At 39.5% G+C, this 19,671-nt stretch overlaps 1 protein-coding gene across 1 annotated transcript in view; it reads right to left on the bottom strand.

Moving 5' to 3' along the window:
- Window positions 1–288: 288 nt before the first annotated feature.
- Window positions 289–19,671, bottom strand: part of METTL14 (methyltransferase like 14) — a gene marked incomplete at its 5' end in the record, with an annotated part of 22,622 nt that continues 3,239 nt past the window's right edge. The window contains 8 exons of the mRNA XM_010020901.1: window positions 289–772; window positions 3,171–3,381; window positions 6,239–6,355; window positions 8,095–8,187; window positions 10,629–10,770; window positions 12,341–12,431; window positions 16,148–16,235; window positions 16,591–16,671. Coding sequence (XP_010019203.1) covers window positions 459–772; window positions 3,171–3,381; window positions 6,239–6,355; window positions 8,095–8,187; window positions 10,629–10,770; window positions 12,341–12,431; window positions 16,148–16,235; window positions 16,591–16,671 — 1,137 coding nt within the window. The remainder of the gene's footprint in view (window positions 773–3,170; window positions 3,382–6,238; window positions 6,356–8,094; window positions 8,188–10,628; window positions 10,771–12,340; window positions 12,432–16,147; window positions 16,236–16,590; window positions 16,672–19,671) is intronic.

The following is a 19,671-nucleotide window of genomic DNA, read 5'->3' as shown; positions in this document are numbered from 1 at the left end:
GCACGGCCATGCAGTTCAGAACTGCATTTCATGCCCATTCCACCACATTAATCCAAGTCAATCCAAACCTGAACCCCCAGAGAAGGAAGAGAAATCCATGTTTTGGAGAAAACAACAGTTAAAAAAGCCTACGCTTTGCACATTTCAGAAGGGAAAAGCAAGTATCTTCACCTCAGTCCTAGCTGGGGTTTGAAGAGATGGTGCACTCTGCTCTTGACACTAGAAGCTGCCAGGAGGCCGAGCACAGTGCTCTCGCTACAGGATGCAGGAGGTAGGTGAGGTGACACACCAGGCCAGTCACTGCAAGGCAGACTAACTGTAACTGCTTGCACCAAAACCAACTCTAAACTCACCTAGCTTGAGTCACCAGAATAATTCACTTTAGCAAAAACGAGACCAAGAAAAAGGTTCAGAGGTGAGGCACAGGACTGGGGGAAGAAGCAATCACCTAACAGTGATCAGCGGGCGGGAAAGCCTCCTCTGTGGGTACCTCCCCGTCCCCCTCTGAAGCCACCCCTCTCACCCCGGAAGTTAGTTCTGTTCCTCTCTCTGCCCCTTTCCCCTCGGCCTGCTGAAGTCCCTCCTCTCCCTCCTCCCCTTGGAGCACCACCTCCCCGGTCAGACTTGGACTTGGGTGGCGGTGACTTGGGCCGAAGTCTCTCAATCTCTTCCGTACAGCCAGTCAGGTGGGAATTTGGAGCGGTGAAGTAAGAAGAATACGTTTCTGCATTGAAATTGCTGTTTGTAAGGGTGGGTCCTACAGTCAGCCAACCTAGAAAACAAAACCAGAGTCAACAAAAGGAAGAACAAAATTCAGGCTTCAAGGCCATTCTTGTCTTTTTCCCAATCAGTCAATGAACTTTCAAGTGCTAGGGACAAACACTTACCTACATGGCACCAGTGCTGAACAGAATTGAAAAGGTCACCTCTAGGAAAGGCAGGGTTGTTGGGAAGTGAAGATTTCAGTTTGATTATTTTAAAGGCTTCTTTATTTATTTTTTTTTAATTACACATGGTTATGGGAACATTCATGCTGAGGTTTCACAAGAGTCCTTCCTATTTGTTCTTTGCCCTTACGCTACCCACAATGTTTTCCAGCCCCTTTAGGACCACACTAAACCAGATCAGGAAATTCATCTACTTTAAAAATAACATCGTCCTCCTCCCCTCTTAAAAAAGGCAGTTAAACTTGAATTAGGTAATTTTGTCTCCAGAAACCAGTTGTGACAGTGCAGCCAAGCACACAGCATGCTGGAAACACGTATCTGAAAACCCAGAAACAATTCTGCTGAAGCCCACAATATGGACACAAAGCTTAAAGAGTTAAATTAACCTGTTTATGCATACTCAGTGGGCACTTCAGCTTCACTGGATGAATTAGTTCTGTTCCTCTCTCTGCCCCTTTCTCCTTGGCCTGCTGAAGTCCCTCCTCTTCCTCCTCCCCTTGGAGCACCACCTCCCCCGCCAGACTTGGACTTGAGTGGCGGTGGCAAGCAGACATTTAAAGCAAGAACATTCCTATTCCTTCAGATTATGAGCTGAAGTAGCACACAATCTGTGATGAGTTTAGGATTTACAGTGTGCAACGCAATTCCAGGGTTACTACCAAATTTAGAAAACACAAAAGTTGAATTGGACTAACATGACCCTGTGAGAAATTAACATGTAAGAATTCACACACAATGGGACTGTAGTAACACCTGAACAATGTCTTTCTACCCAACAAAACAGCCCCCTTCCACACAAACACACAATAGTCAAAAGAATTAAGACTGACATCATCAGTCAACAAATAAAATGTGGTTACCTTCAATCTAATCCATCTACTTCTACGCATTTTTTTATCACACCAGATGCAGCACCCAGTGTAACACACTGAGTCTTCAGACACTGGCAACAGGACCAGCACTAAACTCACAGGGATTTAAAATCAGTTTAGAGAAAGAAATAGTGCTTCTCAGAAGTGTAAACAGATGGCACATGGGGAAAAAAGAAATCCCAACTGAATTCTGATGCTGATGAGTTAAACGCATGAACAAGCAAAAAATATTGGTGAACAAAGAACTTTCTTCTGAAAAAATTGGTAGAATTGATACCTGTCATACACTTTCCAAACAACAGTTTTGTGATTGACAGATCTTCATATAAACCAAAACTGTATCCCCCTTGAGATCTATTGTCTCATCTAGGACAGGTCTGGAAAGCTCTTTAGGACCCTGACAGGAATTTTACAAGCAGAGATTTCTGCTACTGTCTTGCACATGATAAAGACATCTTAATTTCTAGAGTTAGTGTGGAGTTTACTTCACTATTAAGTCCAAAAATAAAAGTTTAGTAGAAAGGAATTGTTCAGAATTTGAACTTAAAATACACAAATTGTACATTTCCCTATTCCAGTAGAAAAATTATTAATTTCTGCATTTATCTTCAATTAGAGGCGATGTGGAACAAACAAAAGAGTAAAAGTCTTAGTGTTTGAGCAATCATTTACTTCCAAAAAAGAGTATTTACAAACCAAAACTTAACAGTAAGCAGTGTTAAAACTGGATTTGTGACTTGGTCTTGCTCCTGAAGATAGCAATAATAGAAATTATAACCTAATTGTAACATCACTTAGTAGAGGTCTCTGTGATGCTCCTGCAACACAAGCTGAGGATTCACACTAAGACAGACAGTCTTGCTAAGAAAATACCCATGTAAGATTTTTAGTTCTAGCCAAAATTTTCTGCTATTTGATCATGATGGTTAGAACATTTAGGGCAGAAATCACTTTGCTACTGCCAAAGTGTAAGGAAAACTATCAATCCTCTGTTGCTGAACACTAGGCTTGTTTTCTGAATTTGGAGGGTAGGAAACCTGGAAATTCCTCCACCCAGCAGATTTTCTGCCTTCTGACTAGGTATCCACTATGGAGAAATTGCCAAGAAAGCTCATCCAGCTTTCTGCAGCATCCTAATCCCATGGTGGAGTCATATGCAGAAATGCAGAGTTATTCAGTTGGTGCAAGACCTGGCAGAAGAATCATGTGTGAGGATTAATCATTATTGTCTCAGCTTCCATCAGAACACATCAAGTCGTCTCAGATGATGGAAGAGGTTTATAAAATCAGAAGAGGGTTATTAAGGTAAATTAGAATTTAAGCATTTGACAAAACTAAAGAGAACAGTTACCTGGCCGAATTGTACTGTCCCTTCCAAAAAGATGAAGACGTCGTCGTCCAAGGCAGAAATGCTCGATGATGTGAAAAATCTCTACGGGTTTTTCTATGTTGCCGATTTCAGGCTCTTCTGTGATGATGAGGTCAATATCAACATTAGCATGGATGAAGTCACCATCTGTACTGCGACGCACAGTTCCCTTAATGCCCATGAGGCAGTGCTCCTACGCACACAGAACACAGAAGAGTACCTGTCACGTGCTGCAAATACTGCTGCAAAACATATGCCTGTGGTTTTAGCGCAATGGAGAGAAAAGGAAATTGTGTAAGAGTAGAATCTACTCTGCCTAGAGAGAAAAGTCTGAAGCATGAACTAGAAGAACAGAATAAACTGGAGCTACCAAAACAGCCTTTGAAAACAAAGCAGACTAGTTATCTGGCAAAAAGGTATTTGGACTTCTTTAATTACAGCAAAGTTAGACCTAATAAAGGACCACAAGGAAAGTGATTGCAAGGTGATGGCAAGAGTAAGGGAATAGTTAATAATTATGATTAATACTTGTATCAGCATTCTGATCCTAACTTTATTCATGTAATTTTCAAGGTTCTCAATCACAGAACAGCCAGTCAGGGAAAGTAAGATGTACTTTTTCAGACTGTAACTCTGTTAACAGTAGCTTTCACCCTTAGATTCCTTTCTAGAAGATATGGCTGCATCAAAAAATTAAAACCACTATCAAAGAGAAGGCTGCGTGGAGACCTCATAGCAACTTTCCAATATCTGAAGGGGACCTACAAGGATGCTGGGGAGGGACTCTTCGTTAGGGACTGTAGTGGTAGGACAAGGGGTAATGGCTTTAAACAGGGGAAGCTTAGGAAGATAAGGAAGAAGTTCTTTACAGTGAGGGTGGTGAGGCACTGGAATAGGTTGCCCAAGGAAGTTGTGAATGCTCCAACCCTGGAGGTGTTCAAGGCCAGGCTGGACAGAGCCTTGGGCGACATAGTTTAGTGTGTGGTGTCCCTGCTCACGGCAGGGGGGGTGGAACTGGATGATCTTAAGGTCCTTTCCAACCCTAACTATTCTGTGATTCTGTGAAACTGTCAATGTACTCTCACTCCATCAGCATTAAAATGTTCTTTAGCTGTGATATGCATTGCTTTCCTCTGTAGAAATACAGAGGAAATACTGTAAATCAATTTAAGTGACTAGTGTGTAGCATCTACAAATGAGGAATCACCGTAATTGGTATGGGATGGAAAGAGGGTTCTACATATTTATTTCAGAGCACTGCCTCTGGGATTATTAAATTCAGATGAGCCATTTCCCCCAGTATCATAAAAAACACTGATTCACTAAGTGCCACCAGATGGCTCTTAAAAAAAGGCTTCAGATAAGACTATGTAATCATTCCCAGATCTTTAGGAAGGGTTTTAACTAAATAAATAGGCAGACTACTGCTCAGCAAGTTACCCATCCAGCAAAGTCTCGAAAATCCAGTCTTTAGAAAAACTAGCCAAAACATTTTCTTTTCCTAACACATGGAATATCATTCATCGATACCTTAGATTCTATAACAGGTGGCACAGCATAAAGCATCCACCTAGAAAGACGCCTAAACTAAACGTAACAGGATAGCATTTGCTGTTGTGATCATTGGTAAATACATCTTGCACAACCGATTATTTAGTCAGAATAAGCTAGCTTGATTTTCAATGTTTGTTATTATAAATAGTGACCTGAGCCCAATCCTTGCTCAATAAACAGAGAAATGCTCTAACACCAGAAACTATTCTCCCCCGTTAAACAAAGACATAAACTCTCCCCAATACTCCTGTGTTAGTTTTAACCTCTTCCTTAGGAGTGCACATACTTGCAATACTATATGTAATAAACATACAATATTTATATGTCTAAATATTGCATAACTAATACAACACACTTTCAAACAGGCTTCAGATTAATGTAAATGCAAGTCAAAGGAAGATTTCAGGTACCTAAAAGGGAAGTTTATACTCCCAAAAAATGGCAAATCTGAGACAGACTTGATGATGTTTAATACTTACGAATGATCAGTGAATGTAGAATGAGTCCTGAGGTTAAATGACACTTTTAATTGTTAACTCATCAGCCAATTCTCTGTATTCAGTACAACTTCCATAGTTACACCCACATATACCCAAACCAATTCTTTATTAACCCTACCAACATTTTTCTAAGTTTCTTAATAACATACAGTTGAGTCTTAAATCGGAACGCTTTTTTTCTCTTCTCTGCACCTTCTTCAACAGATGTCCTCCACAAAAATCCCCTACGAAACTGTTTAACGTTAATTAAAGCAAGCTGACCAATTCTGTCATGTCTAGGAAGTCAGGCGATGTGACTGAGCTATGGTCCCTACCAGTCCTCTATCTGGTTTAAGGTCTGGGCACATACTTGCAAGCATGTATTTAGGAAAACTAGTCAGTCTTCCAGAGTGATTTTTATGAAAACATCCATTTATAGTTTACAGTTTTAAAGACTTATTTTGACATCAAATTTAGTCAAATTCTACTGCTAATTTCATTCAAAAGGTGTTCCTCCTCCATCAAGTCTTCTCTCATCTGGAAAGGAGCTTTTATCTTACACAAAAGGTATTGCTGACTAACTGCTTATTTACCATTCACTCATAACCAAAACGACCCAGAAGTCAAAGACACTGCAACATAAAGTAGTATTTTCCACCTTCCCTCTCAGGATTTCATTCTTCGTCCATCAATCTACGATTCCTCCTCAGCTACCTGCATTTCAGCAAGGCTCAAATGAGTACCACATTTAGTGGACTGTAACAGAAACCTACCAAGCAGCATTAAATGTAGATGAAACCTCTATTCTTCACACTGGCTAAAGTCAAATGGGACACAAGTTCATCATTCATCCTGTGAATACATTTATTTCCATATATGGTACACTGCAGAACAGAACTCTGAGGTCCGCACGTCTGCCTTCCTGAAAGCGTGTCACCAGCTGCTGTGGAGCACTGGGTGTTTTACCAGCATAAAGAGACGGTGGGAACAGAGAAGAAATTGAGCCAAACCTTTTACCTTGGTTCTTTGGAAAACAGCCTTAGGGTCAAGAGTCTTGGTCTTTCCAGGATTGTTCTTATTTGTTTTAATCCAGCAAATGTCCTCGCATCTTCTGTAGCCCCATTTGCGTAGACACTAAATATTTCAGACAGATAAAACAGTTCACACTACACCAAATAACCTAAACCGAACACTCACATAGGTACTGTATTTTTCTTGAAGCATAGCTGGAAGAGAAATTTGCCACAGATAAATTAAACAGTTTACTGGCAGGACTGTACTATGGTTGTCATGCTGCTCCCCTCTCAGAATTAAAAAAAGGAAAAAAAAAAAAAAGGAAAAGGAAAAAAAAAAAAAAAAGAAGAGGCTTATGTGCATAGACTTGTCTGTGTGTTGGTTCTCTGCCCTCCCCCCGTTTTCTTAAATATCTAACCACTGCACGGATCCCCAGATCATTTTTACCCAGTGACACCTAAACTTAATCAAAATCAGTCTGAGCAACATAGTGATCAGCTGCCTTGGTCCTGTCTCCACTAACTCCTGCACTCTGATGGTTTTTCACATCAATGTAAAATTCTATAATGGGAAGATAAATAGCCAAAAAGCTTTGGCTACTATTTTGTGGGTTTTATATTGGGGGAAAAACCCCACCAAAACAAACCAAACCCACCCACGCCCAGCCTAACAAAACCAAAATACAAACCCACCACTAAAACCAACTTACATGACTTTTTTATTCTTAACTCCTGTAAGTGTAGTCTTTGAAAGTGAGGAAATGGGGCATTAAGGACTCAAACTCATTTATTTATTTGGCTACTGCTGTGTTAAAGAACTCTCCAGTGTCTACGACCAATATCAATCTACCCAAAACAGCTACTTTAACCAAACTCACAATGAAAAGCAGATAAAGCAGTCAGATTAGTAGCTGCCTGTTGTCCGTATACAAATGCTATACTGTCTTAGCAGAAAGCACTGCTCAAACTAAGCAAAGAATGTTTCAGCACAGCAAGAGCCAACCGGAAATTTTTAGTTCACCATCCCACGCACAAGCAGTGCTAAACTGGCATAGAGAAAGATTACCCTAAAATTCCAAGACCTTACAGAGGAATAAAACTTTGCAAAGCTCACTAAGAATAAACCTACTCTGAAAACAAGCAGTGGTAAGCACACAATCTTATCTCGCTTTATGAAACAGCAGCTTCTTTCTAATAGCATGAGTATTTCTGGCAGAAAACCATTAAGGCTTCTGTTAAGAAAAAATAATATTGTAAATGCACTCAACATGGCAACCTGCTATGGCAACAGGCATACATCAGAACAAGACAGCAGTATAGCTTTCTAGACCCTATAGAATTATGCTTCCTCACACGGTCACAGTAACTTAGCTGGAACATAACAGTATCTAAAAAGTTAATGCCAGATACACTTAAATATATCTAATCCATTTAACATCTCTTAGCAGCTACAGCTGAGATAGCAGCCTTCCAATATCTGAAGGGGGCCTATAAGGATGCTGGGGAGGGACTCTTCGTTAGGGACTGTAGTGGTAGGACAAGGGGTAATGGCTTTAAACAGGGGAAGTTTAGGAATATAAGGAAGAAGTTCTTCACAGTGAGGGTGGTGAGGCACTGGAATAGGTTGCCCAAGGAAGCTGCAAATGCTCCAACCCTAGCAGTGTTCAAGGCCAGGCTGGACAGAGCCTTGGGAGACAGTTTAGCGTGTGGTGTCCCTGCTCATGGCAGGGGGGTTGGAACTAGATGATCTTAAGGTCCTTTCCAACCCTAAGTATTCTATGATTCTATACAGAAAAAGTCAATGATAAAAATAAACTGCTAAGCCTGTCCCTGATAAATTGAATTAAAACATCATCTTACCACTCGACCAAGATCCAGACCCTCGCCTGAACCGCACCACAGAAACACAAATGACCTTGGGGCTGCAATTTCTTCAATTTCCAATTTCATTATCTAATAATAACAGTAATAAACGTTTATGAATTAAATACAAATTTCCTATTATATCAGGAAGAATATTAAATAAGTGTTGAAGCATTACAGCTAAAACCATCAGGAAGCACTACTACTAAAAATTTTAGTCTGCATACCATTCACAGCCATCCTCTTAAAATTGTTTTCCAGAAAGCACATAGTAAAAGTTAATCAGTACCCAAGTGCATGTTTTCAACATAGCTGATCACCAGCTTAACTATTTCTTTTTAATAGAAATTTTATCTGCATAGAAAATTCCAGACTTAATGGACAAATACAACCTACCACGTGACTTCCCCCCACCCAAACCTCTACTTCCTTTTATCATTCCATTGGTAGCAAAAAGATTTAGTAACACAGCCATAGTGCTCTGCTTCTCTTCAGCCCTGGGGTTACTTATAAGAAGCTTGTGAAGACACATTCTTAAAAAATCTCACCTCAATTCCTATTATTACATAGCAAAGACATTCTCTCCATTTTCCCTTTCAGGAAAAAAGCAGCAAGAATTTGTCATGACACTGGTCAACAATGACAAATGAGTAACATTCAGGATGAAATAACTTAAGATGCAAAGCATCTGATACTCATTATGAGAAGATGCATCTATAACTTCCTAACACATAAACTCAAGCTTCGTTTTGAGACATTGTGAAGACAAATAATGCAGTAGAAGCCACTCTAAAGAGGATGTAACTCCCAGCTAATAGGATGACTCCTGCCCCAAACACTTCCAGTTTTTCTTTTAGGACAGAATGTTTTTCCCTGGGGCTCTGCTGCCAGGCACCTGTTTTACCCGAGTAACAGAATGGCTAATACAGAAGCTACTTATTCCTTAACTGTACAGATAAAGTTACCTAGTCCCTTGTCACAGGCATGAACGCCTTTGTTTCCAAATTAATTCCTTAAAAGGTAGATTGAATTTTATTTTGCTTCCATGATCCTTCAGTTTGACTGATTCACTTCTGAAGTTACGCATGTGTAGGTTTCAGCCTAATGACAAACTAAACCTAGTTTAAAGCAACACCATCATTCTCCCCTGAATTGCACAGAACACAGGTAAGAAAATCTCAGTAACAACTGCCTCCCTCTATTCACTTGACAAATGTGCTGCTAATGCAGACATAGTCCTGCATACCTTTCAAGTAGGGTCTCTAAAGAAAAGTATTTATTAATTGCATATTCCTGTCATGCCTGAACTTAAGAATTCCTGACACCGTTATACAAACATTTTTTTAATCTGCTCTTCCTTACCACTCCAGATTGTCTGTACTGCTGTGAGGGTGGGGTTGTTTTGGGTTTTTTTGATTGTTTGTTTGTTGGTTTGGTTTTCTGCTTTTCAGGTTTCCCCTCCCCCCATAAGTAAAGTGTAGGTATATAGGACAGAGCAAATTCACCACTATTTTTCAGATTACAAGTTCTTTACTCAATGCTCAAGTGAAGTAATTCTCCAGTTCAATCTTGAAGGACAGGACAACTTGGCAGTTTTTATGTCATCAAATTGTTATGCTTGATGACATCCAGCACTTCATAGCCTCCAGCCTTCACCTTGCTTTTTCAGGGCTCACTTTATGGAAGGGCAGAGATATAGAATGCAATTACTTATTAATATGTCTATATAATGTTTCCTTCTTTACAAGCATCTCCATGCATTACTACAGAAGGAACTTGAAAATCTTTACTCTGACTCAATCCTCTAAATGTTTACTAGAGCACAGTAAAACAAGAGCAGCAACAGTGATCTCAGAAAAGATCACATCTTACCACATTAAGATTTCTCCTTGCTCCCAAAAAGGGGTGAGAAATCAACATGACTTAAAAGAAAAAATAAAATCCTAATCTTTTGACATGACTAAACAGTAAGGGAATACATAAATACAAGGAAAACAATCCACAAGCAGGGTTTATCTATTTTGTTAGGCTTCTCAGGATTACAATTGGTTTGACTGTAAAAATTTCCTGTCCAATCGGTACTCTGGAGAAGGGAGGTATGTCACTGAAGCATACCCATCTCTTTTGACTAGAAGACCAGCATATTAGAAAGCATACCTTAAAAACCTTTCTGAGAATTTCAAGAAATGAGGGAATATTTACAAGATACTCTGAATTTCAGTAGCAGAAAACAAATAGAAAACACTATCATTAGATTTCAGTTTTCAACCAGGCTCAGGGAAAATAGAAAGGTAGATTTAATTCATTAAACTCTTCAAAAAAAACAAAAAAACCAGCCCCCATCTTTCAAGCACATATAGGCATGCATACAATATAAAACTTACTTTTTATAAGAATCTAGACTTTTCTTCAAAAACAGAACAAAAGAACATAACTATTTTTTCTTAAAAAAAGTAAAGAAAAAAAACCCCTCAAATTTTTTTGCTTAAATACGTGTATGAAATCTTCTTCACAGCAAGAAAAATACTTACATCATCCCAGGTCCAGCATTTTTCATTAGCAGTAATGCCAGTCTCTCGGTAGTATTCTTCCAGTGGTGGTTCCAGAAGAATCACATCAAATTTGGACTTCAGTTCCCTAATATCAAAAGCTTCCAAATCTGCTTGTAAGTACCTGTTTAAACAAAAGATGATCAATTGCTTGGACAAACTGTAATACTCATTTGAAAATCATACTCCACAAAGCACCTCCATGTAAGCAGTTAAGAGTAGCATCTCCTGTGTAGTCTGTATAGCTCATATGCATCTTACCAGCAGAGATGCATAACACGTTCTCACTTAACCTAAGCTGGATGCTGTTGCATTAGGTTTTAAAAAGTAGGCTTTCTCTAAATAAACAGCTTTTAGATTCTAATTTAGCAAGCAGGAAACAGATGCCTGCACAGATGGTATAATATGTATAGAATCACTGAACTTTGTGTACATCCATGGACTATAGGGGAGAAAATATCAACATTTAAGACTCAAGCTCTCACTGCCTGGCTAAGAGACTTTTGGTTTTGCTTCAAGGTGGCCTATTTTTAGAATTGCCACTTACTATATGTTATGTTCAGAAAATTCTGAACACTGGAAATGTGATTACTTTTCATATAGTAGAAATGTATTTCTCTGTCCCTATAACAAAAGCCTAATCCCCATACACACAGATTTTATTATATACACTCTCATATGTACTCTTACGACTGGCCTCCACACCTGCCCACCACTCACTGCTGCACCACTATGAAAAGAATTACACTACCCTCCCCTCAATACCTTTAATCTTAAAAAAGCCAATTAGCAGAGCACCACCTCTCCCTTCCAAACAAAGTGAATGGAAGAGATTATTATTCTGTAAGCATATTTGGTATTATCAGAAGGCAGCATTTGGTTACTGTTTTTCCCCTGTTGTGCTTTAAGACTTTAAATGCCAAAACATATCTAACTTCAAAACGGCAAGCTGCGTTTAGCAGTTTGTGTCTCAGTTGTTCAAACAACTATTTCAGAGGTTTTCCTGTGACTATCATGAAGTAATGCTATTTTACTCTGTATAGATTACGACTACAGTATAACAAAAGCATTAGGCTCAACATTCAGACAAGTTCAAATTACTGGGAGTAACACGCAGCACGCTTATACTGTGCCTAACCTTCAGCAAAAGCTCAGAGGTAACTCAAAGTGAATACGACAAATCACTTCCAGCCAGCCTAAACTTTTTCATCTTAAACTACAAAGTAAAATCTGATTAATGGATACTAAGATAATGGCTGAACATTAAACAAAAAAAAAGTTGTTAGGAAAACAACTAGTGTTACATCAAGAGGCCAGTTTTTTAAAGCTTGATATCACGCAGTTTACAGTAACATGAGATCCACGATCATACTGTGTTCTTTTAGTTCCCAAATTAAAGCCTGCTGTCCAATCAACTAACAGTTCTAAATCTTAAAAACCAAAGCTTTAGACACTATGAATAATCACACACTGGAAAAACAAAGCCGTTTATATACCATATGAAACATCTAGATTGAGCTAGCAAAATCAAACTTATTTTATTCTTCTTAAGTTTCAATTGATTAATTTGTGTATACAAACAGAAATAGAAAATGTAAATTCTGAGCAGGTGCTAAAAGACTGAGATTTGCAAAGCAGACAGCTAACTTCAAACAGGTCTGGAGAAGAAAGGCGTTTTCCACAAGAACACTTACATGGGAGGAGTGTTAGATTTAGATATCAGCTCATCCTTCAATCTGATGAGCTCTCTAAGTTTTGGGTATTCTTCAAACCTATCTGCTAAGCCTAAGAAGAAGAAGAAAACATGAAGTTAACAACTGCTTAAGAGAGTAAATCTGTATCAATTAAGCATTGTCCAGTATTCTGAATAGGTCCCAATGTTAATACTTAGCTTCATTTTAATATCCGTTAGAACAAACCAAACCCTTCAAAAGCAGTTTTTTGTTCAGTACTTCATAAAAGACTTCTGCCTTCACCCAGTTAATTATGATTGTTACTGAATGTAGTGTCTCTGCCCTAATCTTCTCTAGACCACTAAAGTGATCAGGAGTTCGCAATCCCCTCTATCAGAAGGAAACAATCTTTCATTTAAACTCGAAGTGCCAGAATGATGAGAGGAAGTTATTTTGCTATCCCCTACATCTGTAAGTTCATATTAAGATCTAGTTCACATTAATTTACAAAATACTCTTTTTTAACCTTTGAAGACTATTTCTAAGGCAGCTGCTGGGGTATGGCTGGTTCCCTTTGGCAACCTTTACATTGGGATTTGGTACTCAGGCATCAGTCATGAACAGGTGGATTTATTTATTGGGTTATTAGGCTTAGCTTTCTGATGTTACTTTTCAAATCTTTTGTAGGTACACAATGCAATAGGGAGAATCCTAATTAGGTTTTCTGCAGCAAACTTTTTTTAAAAAAAAGAGAAAAACCCAAACCATCAAACTTTTCACAGAATCAACCAGGTTGGAAAAGACCTTTAAGATCAAGTCCAATCACCACCCCAGCACTGCGAAGACCACCACTAAACCGTATCACTGAGGGCCTTAACTACAAGATTTTTTAACACTTCAAGGGATGGCGATTCCACCATTCCCTAAGCAGCCTGTTCCAGTACCTGATTCAGTATATTACATTCCTCCTTCAAAACTTAAGTAGAGACAGTATGTTTTGGTTATTGCTAGCAGTAGACTCAGCACAAACCAAAAAAGGTACCATTCCCACCTCCCAGTCAGTATGAGTTCAACTAATAGAGTTACTTACAAACTTTCACATTCATTTAAATTTGCCAGTTGAAATGGTGCTATTGCATGGGGGGAGTGGGAGGCAAGAACACAGGACATGACGCCACCCAAACCCACAAACCCCACAAGGCTTCATTGCTCTGCCTATTTTAATTTTATTTCTAGCTTCTGAACTCCCAACCCTAGCATACAATCATAGAATAGCTTGGGTTGGAAGGGATCTTCAGAGGTCCCCTAGTCCAACCCCCCTGCAATGAGCAGGGACTTCTTCAACTAGATCAAGTTGCCCAGAACCACATCCAGCCTGACCTTCAATGTCTTCAGGGATGGTGCATCCACCACCTCTTCAGGCAACCTGTGCCAGTATTTTACCTTATTGTAAAGAAATTTCTTCCTCACATCCAGCCCAAATCTCCCCTCTTTTAGTTTAAAACCATAGCCCCTCGTCCTGTTGCAACAAGCCCTGCTAAAAAGTCTCTCCCCATAATAAGCAGCTGTGTTACAAGCACAGCTTCAGTTGGGGGACGCTTCTGAGCAGACTAGATGCTAACTAGGCCATGAAGCAAAGACTCACTTCTGGTCCCTTTTGCTTAAGAAGAAATAAAAGAACCAGCAGATCCTGGAGCCAATATAAATCTAATCAAGGAGAAAAGCAAACAGCAGCAGCATTACACTGGTAAAATCCAAGTTGTTAGTATCAAACCTCACTCTCTCTTATTCCACATGCATAAAACACAAAAGTTTTCATTCTTTTTCTGATACAACTTAAAAACTCTGTTCTGATATTCAGTACAAGTCAAATACTCCTGACCAGCAGAAACGGAAGTCAACTATCCCCAGCTAAGCAACAGATGTAAACCAATTTTCAGTCAAGATGAATGCAGTTGTTAAAAAACAAACAAACAGAAGAAACCCACCAAAATGAAAAACAACCAATAAACCAACTAAGACAAAACCCACAGATCTCTCCCACTCTACCAACAGTGTCATGGTTTAAGCTCAGCTGGTAACTCAGAACCACTCTTCCTCCCTCTGCTCCTGGAGGGATAGGGAGGAGAACTGGAAGAATGTAACTCCCACAGGTTGAGATAACAACAGTCCAGTAACTAAGGTATAATACAAAACCACTTCTGCTACCAATAATAATAATGATAAGGGAAATAACTAGGGGAGAGGATACAAAGGTTCACCACCCACCAACCAATACCCAGCCTGACCCCAGCAGCGATCTGGGCCTTCCGGGTAACTCCCCCCAGTTTATATACTGGGCATGATGTGCTGTGGTATGGAATATCACTTTGGCCAGTTTGGGTCAGGTGTCCTGTCTCTGCTTCCTCCCGGCTTCCCCTCCTCCCTGGCAGAGCATGAGACTGAGAAAGTCCTTGGTCAAGGAAACATTACTGAGCAACAACAAAAAACATCGGTGTTATCAGCGTTGTTCCCAGGCTGAAAGTCAAAACCACAGCACTGTACCAGCTACTAAGAAGGAGAAAAAATGACTGCTCTAGCTGAAACCAGGACAAACAGCAACATCAGAAAGATACAACTGGGTGTTCTGAAACCACTCCTTCCCTACTGCTCTTTGTATGGTCACATCCAATTACAAGGAAGCACCTAAGCAGAGGTTTGATCATCATGTAGAAAATGTGTGCTAACCAGTATGCAACTTGACATAATTCATATCTAATAAAGGGTCTAGACCAACTGCTGCTAACATCTTCATTTCCGTATTAATACTCGTATAACAATCTGTCCTATCCCTTCCCAATTCTTTCTGTGGCTCAGAAGTCAGAGTAAATAACGTGGGCTGCTGTATCTTCATAATCATCTTATTTCAAGGAACACAAATGTGAAGCCCAGGGGCTTTTCAGATAAAGACATAACTGAGTCAAAACAGCCCACTTTTCATGTTTCATATTAAACATCCAGATGTGTTTCACAGAAGCATTCACAAAATGAGAAGAATAAAAACTATCTGCTTCAATAAGCAAACGAAACCTGTTTAGGGTGGCATCTATAAACAACACACTTGCCCTGACAAACTTGATAAAATACAGAGAACTATTGTAAAAAAACTGCAGAGGGAGGTGTCCTGCTTTTTTAAAAAACTAAATTACTACCAGGCACCCATTCTGGGACACAAGACCAAACCATACCTTAGTTTTAGAAAGATTAAATTCAGTCCTAATAAAATAAGACCTCAGTAACAAGTTCAGTAACAGCAGAATAAACATAAACTTAAAAATACCATCCTCTAAATTCAGTAATGTGTTGGGCCTTCTGACGAGTTGTAGGCAGCTACATAATTTAGCTGGTAAATATTATCTGACTTAAGCATAAACATAAGTATTTTGCATACTTTACATGCTACATGCATTCTTGGAGGCAATACAGTCCAGGAAGCAGCTGAGCTGTAAGTCAGTTATTCAAACTTCCAAAGGTTCCAAGATCTGCTCAGTAGACTCACCTACTTCCTGGAATTTAAAAGAGCTTAGTTTTGAAAAAAATCTTCCTGGTTAAATAACTTCAAGTAAAACCAAGAGTAAGAGCAGCCCTGGTAATAATCACCTCCTAAATGATTAAAAATAAAATTATTCATATAAATGTATATATTGATATGTACGCTTACAAAGAGACAAAACTATGAAGTATATATCTATACATATTTCCCCGTAACTGTAAGGAATTTAAAAGGGGAAGAAAAAGTAGTGCTATTAAATAAAACTAGTTTATATTCAAACAGATACTATGACATACCAACATCTCTGATGAAGTTCTGGGGCCTGTGTCCTGTATCCACAAAGTGCTGGCAGTAATCGTTGTGTGGGTTTAAGCTCTGAGTACCCTGGAGAACAAAAGTGAGTGCAACAGGGAGCTAAGTGGACATACACAAGTACTGCATAGGCTGGTTTTTTTTCCCAACATGCCTTTATAAGCTACACTAGTCAAAACCATCATTGTGTATTTAGTTCCAAATCAGGCCCACCATTACTATGGCTCATTGCAAGTTGACCCAGATCTTTAGTCAGGTCAATGTCAGCACTAGTTACAGTTCTAACTTTCACAGGAAACTTTCATACTTGTGAATTCAAGTTCATTACTTCAGCCTTCAAAGATGATTTCAAATACCACCAATTGCAGAAATACTTTAACACAACCATGTCAGCTGTCACCACACTTTTGCAATAAAAGGAGCTCACCTTAAGAAAGGTACTGGAATCTTTGTAAATCTCTTCTTCATATGGCAGGTTCTCTTCATCTTGCTGCAGCTCTACTTCATCCTTGGAAATAAAACAGGTATGACAGTTCTGCAAGATCATGCTGTTTCTCTTCTCATTACAATTCTGCTGCATAAGGAAGGATGTGGGCTGTCTATGAAGAGAAGTCTCCTACAACAGCAGTCATTAATGATTCCAACTCCAGTTTTGGAGGAGAAAAACGATTTACCTATTCCCAGAGGTCTGCTTCTCTCTTAATAAGGAGGAAGGTGTTATTGGGAAAGGTGTCTGAAAGAAGAATAAAATAAGAAACCCTTAATTTCCAGACCCTAACAGTGTAGGCAGTGCTTTACAAGGGGTGGAACTTTTAATCTTTGTCTTTCCAAAATATCACTCCTTGGACTAAAGTAAATTATTTATTTTGTTGAAGTTCTTCAGTAGGAGAACCTTTGAACATTTATATCCTTTCAATTATCTCTTCTGTTCCAATCTTATCAGCTGAAACCACCTCCTCTATATAAATCTGTTCAAGTCACACTTTGCAGAAAGAGCACATGGTACAAGCCAGTATTTAATTTGGACTGTTCTTAAAAGCAACTTTAAAATTACCATTTTATAGTCTCAAAATTTACAGAAACCAGGAACTGCATTGCAATTTTTTTCCCCCAGTTAGCATGTCACCAACTGCTCATTCATTCAGTTTCTAAAGTTCAGAGATCTGTCCCACTGATGTACTCTGAACATCCAACATAGAACTTGGAACAGACACAAAAGAAGAGAGTCACTTCTTCATGTCACTTTCTTGTTTTCCCATTGATCCTGAAACAAACTAGTATATGTATTATATAGAAATAAAACTGAAGAACCACTAAGTAATATCATCTATCATATTTTAGTAAAATGCTTACACTCCTTCATACACTACTGATTACAACACAAACGCTTGATCAGTTAATACAGTGCTTCATGTGAGGAGAAAAGCAGTCTCAAGGCTGAAATGTTGTTTTTTTTAAAGACATTTTGAATCACTGAAATAAAAGGAATGATGAAGAACCAGATTTTTCATAGAAAAGAACTCAACTTCTCCCCACTGACACACACCTTACGCTTAAGTCTTCTTCCTTAACAAACCCAACAGCCTTCTGCTTGACAATGCAACATGCTTGACTGATGTGCGCCAAGCAGCCGACATGGTCTACCTTGACTTCTCCAGGAATTTTGACAGTTTCCCACAGCCTCCTTCTAGAGAAACGGATGCATTACAGTCTGTACAAATGATCTACGCAGTGGGCGGGGACCTGGCTGACAGGCTGCACCCAGATGGTAGTGGCAAATAGCTCCTTTTCCAGCTGGTGACCTGTCACTAGTGGGGTTCTCCTGGGATCAATATTGGGCCCAACACTGTTCAATATCTTCATAAATTATCTGGATGATGGGATCAAGCACACCCTGACCAAGTTTGCCAAAGATACCAGTCTGAGAGTGGAAAGGGGACACTTCAGAAAGGAGAGCCACCCTCCAGGAAGACCTGGATAGGCTGGAATGGGCTAACAAGAACTTTATGAAGTTCAAAACTTCGCTGAGAAAATCAGGCTTTGGAATAATCTCCCCAGGGAAGTGGTGGATTCCCCAACATTGCACACTTTTTAAGATTTGACTGGACAGGGTGCTGACCATCTTGTCTAGACCATGCTTTTGCCAAGAAAGGTTGGATCAGATAATCCTCAAGATCCCTTCCAGCCTGAGATTCTATGATTCTATGAAAAGATGCAGAGAAGAGGCTATTATTACTGCTGTGTTTACCCTGTGCTACATTCAGCAATTACCACAATTCAGCCAAGGAAGACTTTTTGAGCCTCCAGAATAAGGATATGGAAGTACTCTAAGCCTGCAGGCCACTACTTGCAGTAACAAAGTAGCACAGGACTGTAACAAATTAAGCGGGCAGAGAGCAAATTTGAATGACGAGTATTTTTTTACTTCATACAAAGTTAAAACTCCAGAACTCTTTGCCACAAAACATTGGTGATACCAGACAGTTACAACAGTTCAAACAACTGGGTAAATTCCTGGGGGAGGGGAAAACGGGAGCAACAATCACGACTCTTAGAAGGCTATGAAAAGCCTGGGAGTGGCAGCAGATAGTCTAGTCCCATTATCAGTCACTTCCAAATACAGGCCAGGAAGCTCAACTAACCTAGTACATAGAATCATAGAACAGTTAGGGTTGCAAATGACCTTAATATCATCTAGTTCCAAACCCCTGCCATGGGCAGGGATGCCTCACCCTAGACCGTGTCACACAAAGCTCTGTCCAACCTGGCCTTGAACACTGATAGAGCATTCACAACATTCTTGGGCAACCTGTTCCAGTGCCTCACCACCCTCACAATAAAGAACTTCTTCCTCATATCTAACCTGAACTTCCCCCATTTAAATTTAAACCCATTACCCCTTGTCCTGTCGCTACAATCCCTGATGAAGAGTCCCTCTCCAGCACCCTTTAAGTCCCTTCAGATACTGGAAGGCTGATGTAAGGTTACCATGCAGCTTCTCTTCTCCAACACTGCAAATCAGGGGTTTAGAGACATATGAGCCACTTCACAGTGGAAATACTTGCCTCTAATTTTCCTAATAAACCCAACAAGCTTGCAGTATTTGTCTGCAACACTAATAGTTAAGTTTATTACTATTTTTGTCTAAAGAGTATTAAACGCAATCTGATAGGGCTTGATACCATGTCGTCGTTTAAGCCCAGCTGCTTACTATTTTTTGTTTAATTTGTTCAAAGGCTTGTTGCTCAGGGGCCTATTTGAAATCATTCTTCTTCCATGTCACGTGATAGAGAGGGCTTACAATCACACTATAATTTGGGATGTGCATTCTCCAGAACCCCACAACACCTAAGAAAGCTTGTGTTTCTTTCTTGTTAGTTGGTGGAGACATTGCTGTTATCTTGTTGATCACATCTGTGGGGATCTGGTGACGTCTATCTTGCCATTTCATTCCCCAAAATTGAATCTCCTGTGCAGGTCCCTGACCTTACTCTGTTTTTTGGCAAAA

Source organism: Nestor notabilis, unplaced genomic scaffold, assembly GCF_000696875.1.
Source record: "Nestor notabilis isolate BGI_N333 unplaced genomic scaffold, ASM69687v1 scaffold7968, whole genome shotgun sequence".
Lineage (NCBI taxonomy): Eukaryota > Metazoa > Chordata > Aves > Psittaciformes > Psittacidae > Nestor > Nestor notabilis.
This window is presented reverse-complemented; position numbering and strand designations above follow the sequence as displayed.